This window comes from Pseudophryne corroboree, chromosome 7 (genome assembly GCF_028390025.1).
Source record: "Pseudophryne corroboree isolate aPseCor3 chromosome 7, aPseCor3.hap2, whole genome shotgun sequence".
NCBI classification, from domain to species: Eukaryota; Metazoa; Chordata; class Amphibia; order Anura; family Myobatrachidae; genus Pseudophryne; species Pseudophryne corroboree.
Window position 1 is genome coordinate 442,255,819 of NC_086450.1, and position 15,524 is coordinate 442,271,342.

Sequence of the window (15,524 nt, forward strand, 5' to 3'; positions counted from 1 at the left end):
GCCGTGAGTAAAATACCTAACTGCATAGCAAATTTACTTGGCGCAGTCGCACTGCGGACATTGCGCATGCGCATTAGCGACTAATCGCTCCGTTGCGAAAAAAAAATTAACGAGCGAACAACTCGGAATGAGGGCCATTGTTTGCAGTTCATTTTCTCTTTAATCTTTTTGTTGTCAGAAGTCAGAGACAGATCTGTTCTGTCAGTGATCCAGAGGGCAGTTCCCAATTAGAGAAGAAATGCTCAACAGGCCCCAACTTTTTGAAAATGTGTAATATTCCTTCTTAGCATTTATCTCAATAGTGTCTAATGTTGTGTAATGTTGTAGAACCCTATATGAATATATGTCAACTTCCATTTTTTGTCATATTAAAACTCCAAATCATTCTGCGTTTGTGTTCTTAAAGACTTCACGTGCCAAACAGGCTTGGTCTCTAAAAATGTTACATAAATAAATACTGGCAATTGTTTAGTTAACAGTATATTTGATACATTACTGTTGTCATTATACTCAAGGAGTGACTGAAGACTTCCTAGAGTGTCAGCTCTTGAACCAAATCTTAGCGGTAGCACAACAGGGTGGTTAATAATATTCATACTCAGCAAATGTCTGTGCAGCGTCTATTGATTAATGCTGTAGAACCCTGTATGAATATGTCTACCTCCCATACTATTGCAGTCCTTTTACAATATCCACCTGTAAGACTACTATTATAAAATCACTCTGGGCGAGAACCCGGCTCATTCCCTCATTCATTCATTATCATCCAGGCGATACGATGCACAGTAAGCTCTCACAGTAGCAGTCTCTGTATGAATAGAGACACCTTTCTAGGTTAACTTGCCCCAGGGATTAAATAAGCACTTAGTCAACTGACCTTCCCCATGAAAGCTCTGATTAATATCACAGGTTCCCAGCATACCCCGTGCCTCTGAAATGAATATAGAAGGTTATGAAGCCTGGTGCTAAATTTGTATCTCTAACTTCTTAAGTATCAGAGTTGGATGAGTTCTTGGCAAAGCCTCTTTCCTCGCCAGCCAGCTCCGGGAAAAGTCCTATGGTCTGTATGTGTGCCTCTAGCAGTGCATGGCAGTTAGCAGTAATGTCTTCATAGCAGCTGCATATGGGAATAACTGTCTGTACCTTTTGCTTCATATTCATAAGTCATGGACTTATCTTGACTTGGTGCAAAATTTATTTTTTCTGTGGAAGCAGGTCATTGGTTTGGTAGAAATAGAAGTTCCTGATGAAAGCAGGTATAGAATGACAGCGTGGGATTCTTCTGTGCTGTGGCTACTGCAGGTTGTTCTTTATTCAACTAGAAATCAGCACCAGGACAAGTTCTGACCAGAACCAGGCACTATCTTCTAATGTCACCCTTCACCCATTCACCCATACTGCGTACCAGCACCCACTGATAGTGGTGGGAAGTGCCACTGGATTGATAGGGTAAAATGAGACCCTTTGCTGCTATGCTTCTGAAGATAATGATCTTGAGGCGCACAGGGCGGACTATATAGGTGTGCAGGTGCCATTGAAATCAATTTGAAGTATAAAGAAGGGCCTGATTGGTTGCTCTATTCTAGTGACAATTTTATGGCAAAAAATGTATTGTTAGCTAATGAGTCAATTTTGTATTTTGTATGGCTCTCAAAAGTACAGTAGCCTCAGTGATTGTGTTATTCAGGGGTCCATATATGAAGCAGTGAAAAGAGTGGAGAAGTGAGCCAGTGGAGACGTTACCCATGGCAACCAATCAGTGTTGAGGTAACATTTAGAAAGTGCATTCTATAAAATTATACTCAGCAGCTGATTGGTTGCCATGGGCAACTTCTCAACTTCTCCACTGGATCACTTCTCCACTCTTTTCACTGTTTCATGAATAGACCCCTTATAAATATCCAGATGGGTTTTGCTTTGATAGGAATTGTTGCATAGATGTTTGTTATCCTCTTCAGAAGATTAGATGTATCTTCTCCCACCCACCAAGTCTGATGGAAAAGCTTCTCATAGGTAACAGTATCTAAAGGTGGACCTCTGAACTCATCAGGGGCCTGGAGGGGAGGTGAGACATTAGATTGCCCACCTCTGCAGCAACCGGCCACTGGAGGATGGACTACATGGGCAGGTTCCCCCTAATGTATGGATATAGCGTTACACCTTTGGTCAGCACCCTTTAAGAGTACTTTGTATGTGAATATGATCTTCCCCTTTTGTGGTGTCAGGCGCTGTTCTTGTGAGTAAGCACATAGAATTCTGAGCCAAGATGGAGGCTCCTGGTGAGGTGTAGCTTGGTACTGTAGCAATTGAGGGTTTCCATCTGAGTGCATGTCACTTATGAGGAAAGTATCGGAGTGGTCTCCCTGTGTTTGTCACTCAGCTTTTTCTTTGAGTCTATAGTCTGCTTAGAGTTGTTAAATACCTAGCCTCATCTTTGGTATTGTAGGAGAAAAGTTTAAAAGTTTGAATGAATGAATGAATGGAATATAGGCACAGATTGCTATGATGGGGCTATTATCAAAAATTGGCTAGTGGGCTTGTACCCTGAAATGAGCTATGCGGACAAATAAATGCAATATGGCCCCGTATTATTTGTGGCTTGTAAATGAACCATAAGTTCTTCATGCAACAACCAGCACAGTTGAGTCTTCCTTTTACTTTATACAGCGCACTTCTTCAATGCTGGACACACAGGAACTGGACCAGGCCCTGTGAAGTAGGGACCAGGTCCCCAAGCATTAATTCCCTTTGAAGCAGGGATGGCCATCAGAAATTGATGGTCAGTAACCACTTTTCAATGGCTTACTTACCCCACTGTCCACAGCAGAGGTATTTTCACAAGCGCCCAAAGTTCACTGCGCCTGCACACTGGCTAACCATCAATGGTTAGACCACCATTTGGTTACATACCATTGTAAAGAAGGTTGCAGCCACCAATATTTGATGACCATCCCAACTTTCCTGATTTCAGCATTACAGTCCCAAGTTTAGGACTCTGGAAAGGGTGAGGCTTACATGGAACAAAGCTTGGGCTTACACGGAACGTGGAATAACATGGAAAATGGTGGAGCTTATATCAAAGAGGGTGGGCCTACATGGATGAGGGTGTGTCTTACATGGAAAAAGGTGGAGCTAACATGAAACAGGGTGGAATTACATGGAAAATGGTAGAGTTTACATGGAAGAGGTGGGACTTACATGGCAGAGCGTTGAGGCTTTTTGCGCCAAAGGGCATTTCGATAATTGGTGTGGGTTTCTGATAATTTTGGGCACTGTTTCCACGGATCAGACACTGGACTTGTTGGAAGATATGCAAGTTCTGGGAGTGCTGTGATTTGTTGGCTTGTAGAATGTGGGAAAGCATCATGTTCAAAGCTTTAATGCTTTAGTTAGCATTAGTACTGTGCCAATGCTATGCCTTTGGCATTACAGTCTGTGTACTAATTGTTAACATTCTACCCGTCAACAAACTAACTACTTGCCCAAGGACCATTCATTCTACTTCCCCTGGGAATCTTGGAGATTTCACCACAGGTGCTTCCACAGAGGAGAGAGTGTCCCTGTGCCTAGCAGGAACCAGAGATGTTCCCTACTCCCATCCCATCATAGTCAGAGCATGCTTCAATGGCCATTTCATACAATAAATGCAGTCATTGAATCTCAGTATCAGCAGCTATGCCAGCATACAGTATACATATTATAATTACCATATTAGGATGTAAGATATTATTTGGACTAATATTTTTTATAGACATAACAGGTACCCCTTTCAGATCTCCAATGCCGGATCCCACCCGGGAATTGGAAACGAGTCCTTCCCAGGTGGGATCCAGCATTGGAGACTCTCCTACCACTTTCGCTGGCAGTCCGACCCTGCAATATGCCGGGTCGGGTTGCCATAGCAGCTGGAAGATAATCTCATCTCCGCGCTGCCTCTCGCTATCTAGTAAACAGGTCCTGGGTCGCATCGACCCGGGAATCCGTTTACTCAAGCCACTGACCCGGTATTCAACCCGGGAATAACACTATTTATAACCCGGGTTGGATTACCGGGTCAGGCGACTCGGGAATTCGGACTTGGCGCTTTGACACCGCAAATTGGGGGTCATTCCGAGTTGATCGCACGTAGCAACTTTTTGCTGCTGGTGCGATCAACCTGACGCCGCCTATTGGGGAGTGTATTTTAGCATAGCAGGGCTACGAACGCTAGTGCAGCCCTGCTATGCTAAAAATGTTTCTAGCAAAACAAGACCAGCCCTAGACCCACTTACCATTTGTGACGGATCCAGCGATGCAGGTCCCGGATTTGACGTCAGACATCCGCCCTCAAAACGCCTGTACACGTCTGCGTTCGCTGGACCACTCCCGGAAAACGGTCAGTTGACGCCCCGACACGCCTTCCTCCTGTCAATCTTCTTGCGGTCGCCGCTGCGACCGCTTTCCTGGTTCCCGGCGTCGTTGCCCGGCAAGCAACGCCGCGCATGCGCAGTTCCGACCCGATCGCACCGCTGCGAAGAAGTGCGGCGTGCCATCAGGTCGGAATGACCACCATTGCCGGGTCGATACCGGGTTATTTGAGTGATGTGAAAGGAGTAAGATTGGCTTCACCCTTGTTTGGATGAGACGGTCCCGGGCTGCTGTTTACGTGGTCCTGATGACTTCATGTGCAATGAGAATATAAATAAGCCGGTATATTTACAGGACAGTGACCTCAGGGGAGCAGATGGATCGTTTTACAGCATTACTGCAGGACAACACCCGTCCACTTTACACACGACCTTCATTATGAGGACCTGGTCCAGTTGAGAATTGTTTGAAACACTGGTGGAGATTTATCAAAACTTGGAGAGTGATAAAGTGGAGAGAAATAAAGTGCCAACCAATCAGCTCCTAACTGTCATTCTTCAAACTCAGGGGCTCATTGATCAACAAGTGCAAAAACTTGTTATGAATGATAAAACTTGTTGCATATGATAAATAGAGCTCCAGCCAAAAGAGAAGAGACAAAAGAGTTTATTTACTAAGCAGAATGTTTTTAACGGCAATACTATCCACAAACAAAACATGGGGCCTAATTCTGAGTTGATCGCAGCAGCAATTTTGATAGCAATTGGGCAAAACCATTTGAACTGCAGGTGTGGCAGATATAACATTTGCAGAGAGAGTTAGATTTGGGTGGGTTATTTTATTTCTGTGCAGGGTAAATACTGGCTGCTTTATTTTTACACTGCAATTTAGATTTCAGTTTGAATGCACCCCACTCAAATCTATCTCTCTCTGCACATGTTATATCTGTCCCCCCTGCAGTGCACATGGTTTTGCCCAACTGCTAAAAAAAATCCTGCTGCGATCAACTTGGAATTACCCCCATGGTGTGGTTTGCTTTAAATTTCATTGCCGCTTTAAATTTCTTGCCTAAATGCGCCAAGAAAAGGCGGCTTGCTCAGTGAATTTACTCTAAATTCTGCATAGAATCCTAGATGCAGTTGACAGGTACATAGAGGTTGTTTTAATTGACCTTTTATTTTTATTTGTATTTAACAAGCTCTCAGTCACTGCATCAGCCGTTTAGTTACATGGAGAACACCGTAAGCACCAAATTGCTTTAACAGCATATTAGGCCCGATTCAGTAAGGATTGCAGTTTCTGCTAAAGAGCAGTTTCTGCAAGCAAATAGTTGGAAGAAATAGAAAAAAAAACCGCCCATCGTAAAAACTGTGAATGCATCGCAGTATGTGGCTGATCGCAAAACCATACGCAATTACCGGAATATCGAAGATTTTTCCGATCTGCGCCAGGCAAGGTCGTCCACAATTATTGCTAAACAAGAGGCAGGAGGTGGTCATCGCTGACGTCAGAGGCCCTCCTTAAAAACGCCTGGGCACACCTGCGTTTTTTCAGACACACCCAGAAAATGGTGGGTTTCCACCCAGAAACGCCAGCTTCCTGTCACTCAAACAGCGGCTGCATTGCGATCACAATGTGTATGCATTTTTAGTCGCTATTTTTGATAGAGCGTGCGCAGTTTGAACATTCAATAATCGGCAAGATTGTGTATCGCAAATTTTGCAATCCAACCCGAATTAGCCACATTGTTACCAAAATCCAGACCATTGGTGAACCTGCTTGGTGCAAGTGATTTCTCAGGAGGCTGTCACTGTCTTAGGACCTCATTCAGTAAGGATTGCAAAATTTGTGACTGGCAATCTGGCCGATTATCAAACGACTACACGTGTGCAGCGTTCGCATTGCGCACGCGTGAGTAAAAATTGCGACAGAAAATGCATACACATTGTGATCGCAATGCAGCCGCTGTTTGAGTGACAGGAAGACGGCGTTTCTGGGCGGAAACCTGCCGTTTTCTGTGTGTGTGTGTCTAAAAAAAAATGCAGGCGTGCCCAGGCGTTTTTAAGGAGGGCCTCTGACATCAGCCATGACACCCTCCAGCCTCTTGTGTCGCAAGAATTGTGGGCGACCTTGCTTCCAGTAATTGCGTATTGTTTTGCAATCAGACCGCTTACTGCGATGCATTCGTAATTTCTGCAATGGACGTTTTTTCTCTGTTTCTGGGCGGAAACTATTTGATCGCAGCACCTGCTTTTTAGCAGAAATTGCGATCCTTACTAAATAAGGGCCTCAGACAGCAATTTTTGTGGCATATTATTATTAGTATTATTATAATAAAGAAAAGTTATATTTAATAAAACATTCTTGAAGTTAATATGTAATAATGCCTACAATATTGTATAATGGGTTGATTCAGTTTTTCGCACAGTGGGCGATCAGGTAGTCACTGCACATGCGTATAAACCACAATGCGCACAGGCGTCGGACAACAACAAAGGGCATCGCCGGTCCGCGACAGGATGGTGCGAAAAATCCGATCGCACAGGCGTTCTCAAGGTGATTGACAGGAGGAGGCCGTTTGTGGGTGGTAACTGACCGTTTATTGGGAGTGTCCGGAAAAACGCAGGCGTACCCAAGTGTTTTCAGGGAGGGTGTCTGAGGTCAGCTCCGGCCCCGATCAGCCTGTTCTCATCGCACTGTAGGAGTAAGTCCTGGGCTGCGCACACACTGCACACAGTGGATTTTTGCAGCTCGGCGTACACTTGCACGGCGAATTTACACTCCCTCTGGGGGCAGCGACTATCTGAACGCAGGACAGCAAAGTTTGCAGCCCAGCAATCAGGTCTGAATCACCCCCAATATCTAATGATGCCTACAATAATGTATTTTAATAATGTCATTATATACTGTATATAGGGGGTCATTCCGAGTTGATCGCTAGCTGCATTTGTTCGTAGCGCAGCGATCAGGCTAAAAATCGGCAGTTCTGCACATGCGTATGCGCAGCTATGCGCAGCAATGCGCACGCGCGACGTATGGGCACAACAAATGATGTAGTTTTGCACAGGGTGTAGCGATGCATTTCAGTCGCACTGGTTGCCGCAGAGTGATTGACATGAAGTGGGCGTTTCTGGGTGGCAACTGACCGTTTTAAGGGAGTGTTTGGGAAAACGCAGGCGTGGCTGGGTGAATGCTGGCCGGGTGTGTGACAACAAATCCGGAACTGAATAGGCTGAAGTGATCGCAAGTAGGTTTTGAGCTACTCTGAAACTGCACAAAACATTTTTGCAGGCGCTCTGCGATACAACCGTACACACTTCTGCTAAGCTAAAATACACTCCCAGTGGGCGGCGGCATAGCGTTTGCACGGCTGCTAAAAACTGCTAGCGAATGACCCCGATGGTAAGGGATGAGAAAGGCACCATTGCAGTTGAAACCTCCATGATAACTATCTGAACTTGCAAATCCATGAAACAATGATCAGTGTTTTTTTTAATATTGTTTACTATGGTTAGCAGACAGGAGACACGCAGGTTCTGATTCAGAGTTGGATGAATCTCTGTGCACGAACGCAAATATCAAATTGGACGGAACTTGTCCGAATCTGTTTTTCTGTGAAATTGAGTGTTTCAGGGCGGCAACAATGTGGCTACAATGCAGGTGCACGGAACTGTGCTGACTTGTGGGAGTGCCGTTTGGGTGTCTCTAATGGGCCCTACACATATGGCGATGTGCCGCCGAGGTGCCCGACGGCCGATACGGCTGGCGGGCGACCCGACGGCGGGGAAGGGTAGTGACGGGGGGAGTGAAGTTTCTTCACTCCCCCGTCACCCGGCTGAGGCTCCATAGCAGTGCATGCTAATAAGGACGAGATCGTCCATATTGGCCTGCATGCATAAGCGACGGGGCACCAACGATGAACGAGCGCGGGGCCGCACATTGTTAATCGTTGGTGCCTACACACTGAATGATATGAACGAGTTCTCGCTCATTAATGAACGAGAACGTTCATATCGTTCAGTGAAATCTGCCAGTGTGTAGGGCCCATATAGTTCCATGCAAGTCCTGCGTACGGGGAAGGGAAGACTGTTTTTCACGGATGTCTTGCATCTAACTGGAGCAAGTGCTGCTTCTAATGATGACCATTGGGGTGTCCAGCAGAAAATCAGCGAGTGGCTTGGGTTTCTGCACATGCAAAAACCTTGAATAAGACCTACCTATTCTCGCATTAGTGGAAGGTACAGCCACTTTATGTGTGACCCAGAATCAGCCCTATAACGCTGTCCATTTTCCCTTAGTTTTATTCTTCAGGCTGAGAGGCTTTAAGATGCCCTTCTCCACAGCCTGCGTGTTCACAGCACAATCCCCACCCTCCTCCCCTCCTCTGCCATCATGGGAACACTGAGGAGCTTCCTGATTGGCTCTGACTTAGGGGTCTATTTATGGACGGAGATCAAGTGGACAGAGATAAAGTCCCAGCCAACCAGCTCCTAACTGTCATGTCACAGGCTGAGTTTGAAAAATGACAGTTAGGAGCTGATTGGCTGGTACTTTATCTCAGTGCACTTTATCACACTCCAAGACTTAGTAAATAGACCCCTTAATGATCAAGGTGCACTTTCTTCAGGAACATGCTTGAGCGCGGAAACCACTTGAATCAAAGTGAGAGATCTCGGGGCTGATTCAGAGGTAGATACACCACCACAAATGCCGTGACCTATTTTTAGCCTACTGAGACGTCCATACTCAGCGGCGCTATTCCGACACAGCATGTATTAAGACAAACCAACATGGCCGCCTGGATCAGTGCAACTACGTCTTTAGATTTAAAGAGCATCTGTTGTATTTAAAATACATGGTACACAGTGCAAATGGGATGTAAGTATTTCCGTATGTGCTTTTGTCTGGAATAGGCTCGTTAGGTACTCGCATCAGCCCCACTATGTAGGCAACAGATAGAGTAGAAGTACGGCACAGACTGAAAAGCAACTGTTATCCACATGAGACCGACATGTACTAAAATGCTTTATCTTCTCCCCAATATCCTTTATAGTCTCATCGGAAGTTTTCAGCCCCTCGTCATGGCCACCTGGGGTTTCTGCCCCACAAGCGCAGCAAGCGCCACCGCGGTAAAGTGAAGACGTGGCCCAAGGATGATCCTAGTAAACCGGTCCACCTCACAGCTTTCCTGGGGTACAAGGCCGGGATGACGCACACTCTGCGAGAGATCCACAGACCAGGCCTCAGTAAGTAGAGCAATGATTACATAGAAAGGATATACAGGATAACAGCCCCATATCTACACCGCTGTCTGTCATAGCAAAATCGGGATTGGGTAAAAACTGGAACGGTCTGGATCCCGGAATGCCGGACCTGACCGGCTATCCCAGCGAAATCTCATATCCTGGATAGTGATGAGTGGGTTCGGTTCCTCGGAATCCGAACCCCCCGGAACTTCACCCTTTTTACACGGGTCCGAGGCAGACTTGGATCCTCCCGCCTTGCTTGGTTAACCCGAGCGCGCCCGAACGTCATCATCCCGCTGTCGGATTCTCGTGAGATTCGGATTCTATATAAGGAGCCGCGCGTCGCCGCCATTTTTCACTCGTGCATTGGAAATGATAGTGAGAGGACGTGGCTGGCGTCCTCTCACTTTGTTTCAGGGGGCTGCAGTGCAAATATCTTTATTCTGGGGACCAGCAGTATTATATAGGAGGAGTACAGTGCAGAGTTTTGCTGACCAGTGACCACCAGTATTATACGTTCTCTGCCTGAAAAACGCTCCATATCTGTGCTGCATTGTAGTATATAGTAGGAGTACAGTGCATAATTTTGCTGACCACCAGTATATAATATATAGCAGTACGGTACAGAAGGCCACTGTTCTACCTACCTCTTTGTCGTCAAGTATACTATCCATCCATACCTGTGATGTATTTCAGTTTTGCACAGTTTGCTGACCACCAGTATATACTATATAGCAGTACGGTACAGAAGGCCACTGCTCTACCTACCTCTGTGTCGTCAAGTATACTATCCATCCATACCTGTGGTGCATTTCAGTTGTGCGCAGTATATATAGTAGTAGGCCATTGCTATTGATATATTACTGGCATATAATTCCACACATTAAAAAATGGAGAACAAAAATGTGGAGGGTAAAATAGGGAAAGATCAAGATCCACTTCCACCTCGTGCTGAAGCTGCTGCCACTAGTCATGGCCGAGACGATGAAATGCCATCAACGTCGTCTGCCAAGGCCGATGCCCAATGTCATAGTAGAGAGCATGTAAAATAAAAAAAAATAAAGCTCAGTAAAATGACCCAAAAATCTAAATCAGAATCGTCTGAGGAGAAGCGTAAACTTGCCAATATGCCATTTACGACACGGAGTGGCAAGGAACGGCTGAGGGCCTGGCCTATGTTCACGGCTAGTGGTTCAGCTTCACATGAGGATGGAAGCACTCATCCTCTTGCTAGAAAACTTAAAAGAGTTAAGATGGCAAAAGCACAGCAAAGAACTGTGCGTTCTTCTAAATCACAAATCCCCAAGGAGAGTCCAATTGTGTCGGTTGCGATGCCTGACCTTCCCAACACTGGACGGGAAGAGGTTGCGCCTTCCACCATTTGCACGCCCCCTGCAAGTGCTGGAAGGAGCACCTGCAGTCCAGTTCCTGATAGTCAAATTGAAGATGTCACTGTTGAAGTACACCAGGAAGAGGATATGGGTGTTGCTGGCGCTGGGGAGGAAATTGACAAGGAGGGTTCTGATGGTGAGGTGGTTTGTTTAAGTCAGGCACCTCTTTTTTTCTTTGCATCATGTGCTGTTTGGGGACTATTTTTTAAATCTGCCATCCTGTCTGACACTGCAGTGCCACTCCTAGATGGGCCAGGTGTTTGTGTCGGCCACTTGGGTCGCTTAGCTTAGCCATCCAGCGACCTTGGAGCACCTCTTTTTTTTCGTTGCATCATGTGCTGTTTGGGGACTATTTTTTGAAGTGCCATCCTGTCTGACACTGCAGTGCCACTCCTAGATGGGCCAGGTGTTTGTGTCGGCCACTTGGGTTGCTTAGCTTAGTCACACAGCCACCTCATTGCGCCTCTTTTTTTCTTTGCATCATGTGCTGTTTGGGGACTATTTTTTTGAAGTGCCATCCTGCCTGACACTGCAGTGCCACTCCTAGATGGGCCAGGTGTTTGTGTCGGCCACTTGGGTCGCTTAGCTTAGTCATCCAGCGACCTCGGTGCAAATTTTAGGACTAAAAATAATATTGTGAGGTGTGAGGTGTTCAGAATAGACTGAAAATGAGTGGAAATTATGGTTATTGAGGTTAATAATACTATGGGATCAAAATGACCCCCAAATTCTATGATTTAAGCTGTTTTTGAGGGGTTTTTGTAAAAAACACCCAAATCCAAAACACACCAGAATCCGACAAAAAAATTTCAGGGAGGTTTTGCCAAAACGCATCCGAATCCAAAACACGGCCGCGGAACCGAATCCAAAACCAAAACACAAAACCCGAAAAATGTCCGGTGCACATCACTAAGATTCCTGGAACAAAGAGATTCATACTCTGCAAAGCCTTCATAGGGTTTTTATTTATATTGAGTTGTTATTTGTTGTTAAGTTACAAGAAGGAAAGTACAGAAATTAAAGTTGTATGAAGGTGGAAATGCCCCCTAAAGTGGATGCCTTGGACATGACTGAACGTTAATGCAATGAAGCTGTTTACTAGCCATCCTAGTATTGCTTATTACATTGGTTCTCAACTCCAATCCTCAAGTACCCACAACATGTCATGTTTTCTGGATTTCTTTATATGGGATGTAGTTGGCATCCCGACATCCGGATCCTGATGGTCAGAGAACCGGCGCCGAAATCCCGACAGCTGTCACAATGCTGACGCCGGAATCATGACAGCCGACATCCAGAATGTAAGGATAGGCTGCAGTGGGGGGTGGGAGAAGGGTTAGGCTTAGGCTGCAGAAAGGGAGGGTTAGGGTTACGCTGCGGGGGGAGGTAGGGTTAGGGTTATGCTGTGGGATAGGAGGGTTAGGCTGCGGGAAGGGAGGGTTAGGGTTAGGCTGCGAGAAGGGAGGATTAGGCTGCAGGGGTGGTTAGGGTTATGCTGCGGGAAGAGAGGGTTAGGGTTATGCTGCGGGAGGGGAGAGTTAGGGTTATGATGTGGAAAGTAGAGATGAGCGCCTGAAATTTTTCGGGTTTTGGGTTTTGGGTTCGACCGCGTTTTGGCAAAACCTCACCGAATTTTTTTTGTCGGATTCGGGTGTGTTTTGGATTCGGGTGTTTTTTTAAAAAAACACTAAAAAACAGCTTAAATCATAGAATTTGGGGGTCATTTTGATCCCATATTATTATTAACCTCAAAAACCATAATTTCCACTCATTTTCAGTCTATTCTGAATACCTCACACCTCACAATATTATTTTTAGTCCTAAAATTTGCACCAAGGTCGCTGGATGACTAAGCTAAGCGACACTAGTGGCCGACACAAACACCTGGCCCATCTAGGAGTGGCACTGCAGTGTCACGCAGGATGTCCCTTCCAAAAAACCCTCCCCAATCAGCACATGACGCAAAGAAAAAAAGAGGCGCAATGAGGTAGCTGACTGTGTGAGTAAGATAAGCGACCCTAGTGGCCGACACAAACACCGGGCCCATTTAGGAGTGGCACTGCAGTGTCACGCAGGATGTCCCTTCCAAAAAAACCTCCCCAATCAGCACATGACGCAAAGAAAAAAAGAGGCGCAATGAGGTAGCTGACTGTGTGAGTAAGATTAGCGACCCTAGTGGCCGACACAAACACCGGGCCCATTTAGGAGTGGCACTGCAGTGTCACGCAGGATGTCCCTTCCAAAAAACCCTCCCCAATCAGCACATGACGCAAAGAAAAAAAGAGGCGCAATGAGGTAGCTGACTGTGTGAGTAAGATTAGCGACCCTAGTGGCCGACACAAACACCGGGCCCATTTAGGAGTGGCACTGCAGTGTCACGCAGGATGTCCCTTCCAAAAAACCCTCCCCAATCAGCACATGACGCAAAGAAAAAAAGAGGCGCAATGAGGTAGCTGACTGTGTGAGTAAGATTAGCGACCCTAGTGGCCGACACAAACACCGGGCCCATTTAGGAGTGGCACTGCAGTGTCACGCAGGATGTCCCTTCCAAAAAACCCTCCCCAATCAGCACATGACGCAAAGAAAAAAAGAGGCGCAATGAGGTAGCTGACTGTGTGAGTAAGATTAGCGACCCTAGTGGCCGACACAAACACCGGGCCCATTTAGGAGTGGCACTGCAGTGTCACGCAGGATGTCCCTTCCAAAAAACCCTCCCCAATCAGCACATGACGCAAAGAAAAAAAGAGGCGCAATGAGGTAGCTGACTGTGTGAGTAAGATTAGCGACCCTAGTGGCCGACACAAACACCGGGCCCATTTAGGAGTGGCACTGCAGTGTCACGCAGGATGTCCCTTCCAAAAAACCCTCCCCAATCAGCACATGACGCAAAGAAAAAAAGAGGCGCAATGAGGTAGCTGACTGTGTGAGTAAGATTAGCGACCCTAGTGGCCGACACAAACACCGGGCCCATTTAGGAGTGGCACTGCAGTGTCACGCAGGATGTCCCTTCCAAAAAACCCTCCCCAAACAGCACATGACGCAAAGAAAAAGAAAAGAAAAAAGAGGTGCAAGATGGAATTGTCCTTGGGCCCTCCCACCCACCCTTATGTTGTATAAACAAAACAGGACATGCACACTTTAACCAACCCATCATTTCAGTGACAGGGTCTGCCACACGACTGTGACTGATATGACGGGTTGGTTTGGACCCCCCCCAAAAAAGAAGCAATTAATCTCTCCTTGCACAAACTGGCTCTACAGAGGCAAGATGTCCACCTCATCATCACCCTCCGATATATCACCGTGTACATCCCCCTCCTCACAGATTATCAATTCGTCCCCACTGGAATCCACCATCTCAGCTCCCTGTGTACTTTGTGGAGGCAATTGCTGCTGGTCAATGTCTCCGCGGAGGAATTGATTATAATTCATTTTAATGAACATCATCTTCTACACATTTTCTGGATGTAACCTCGTACGCCGATTGCTGACAAGGTGAGCGGCGGCACTAAACACTCTTTCGGAGTACACACTTGTGGGAGGGCAACTTAGGTAGAATAAAGCCAGTTTGTGCAATGGCCTCCAAATTGCCTCTTTTTCCTGCCAGTATAAGTATGGACTGTGTGACGTGCCTACTTGGATGCGGTCACTCATATAATCCTCCACCATTCTTTCAATGGTGAGAGAATCATATGCAGTGACAGTAGACGACATGTCCGTAATCGTTGTCAGGTCCTTCAGTCCGGACCAGATGTCAGCATCAGCAGTCGCTCCAGACTGCCCTGCATCACCGCCAGCGGGTGGGCTCGGAATTCTGAGCCTTTTCCTCGCACCCCCAGTTGCGGGAGAATGTGAAGGAGGAGATGTTGACAGGTCGCGTTCCGCTTGACTTGACAATTTTCTCACCAGCAGGTCTTTCAACCCCAGCAGACTTGTGTCTGCCGGAAAGAGAGATCCAAGGTAGGCTTTAAATCTAGGATCGAGCACGGTGGCCAAAATGTAGTGCTCTGATTTCAACAGATTGACCACCCGTGAATCCTTGTTAAGCGAATTAAGGGCTCCATCCACAAGTCCCACATGCCTAGCGGAATCGCTCCGTGTTAGCTCCTCCTTCAATGTCTCCAGCTTCTTCTGCAAAAGCCTGATGAGGGGAATGACCTGACTCAGGCTGGCAGTGTCTGAACTGACTTCACGTGTGGCAAGTTCAAAGGGCATCAGAACCTTGCACAACGTTGAAATCATTCTCCACTGCGCTTTAGACAGGTGCATTCCACCTCCTATATCGTGCTCAATTGTATAGGCTTGAATGGCCTTTTGCTGCTCCTCCAACCTCTGAAGCATATAGAGGGTTGAATTCCACCTCGTTACCACTTCTTGCTTCAGATGATGGCAGGGCAGGTTCAGTAGTTTTTGGTGGTGCTCCAGTCTTCTGTACGTGGTGCCTGTACGCCGAAAGTGTCCCGCAATTTTTCTGGCCACCGACAGCATCTCTTGCACGCCCCTGTCGTTTTTTAAATAATTCTGCACCACCAAATTCAAG

The 15,524-nt window shown here is 46.5% G+C and overlaps 1 protein-coding gene across 2 annotated transcripts in view; it reads left to right on the plus strand.

The window, feature by feature from the left end:
- The first annotated feature begins 1,000 nt into the window (after nucleotides 1-1,000).
- The window catches only part of RPL3L (ribosomal protein L3 like), a 46,852-nt gene continuing 32,328 nt past the window's right edge, over nucleotides 1,001-15,524 (plus strand). Inside the window, exons 1-2 of one of the 2 annotated variants that reach the window (XM_063934931.1) lie at nucleotides 1,001-1,060; nucleotides 9,401-9,593. In XM_063934931.1, coding sequence (XP_063791001.1) covers nucleotides 1,058-1,060; nucleotides 9,401-9,593 — 196 coding nt within the window. In that variant the 5' untranslated portion in view covers nucleotides 1,001-1,057. Of the gene's footprint in view, nucleotides 1,061-2,692; nucleotides 2,780-9,400; nucleotides 9,594-15,524 lie in introns of those variants that run through there. The other variant, XM_063934932.1, reaches the window with a different exon arrangement.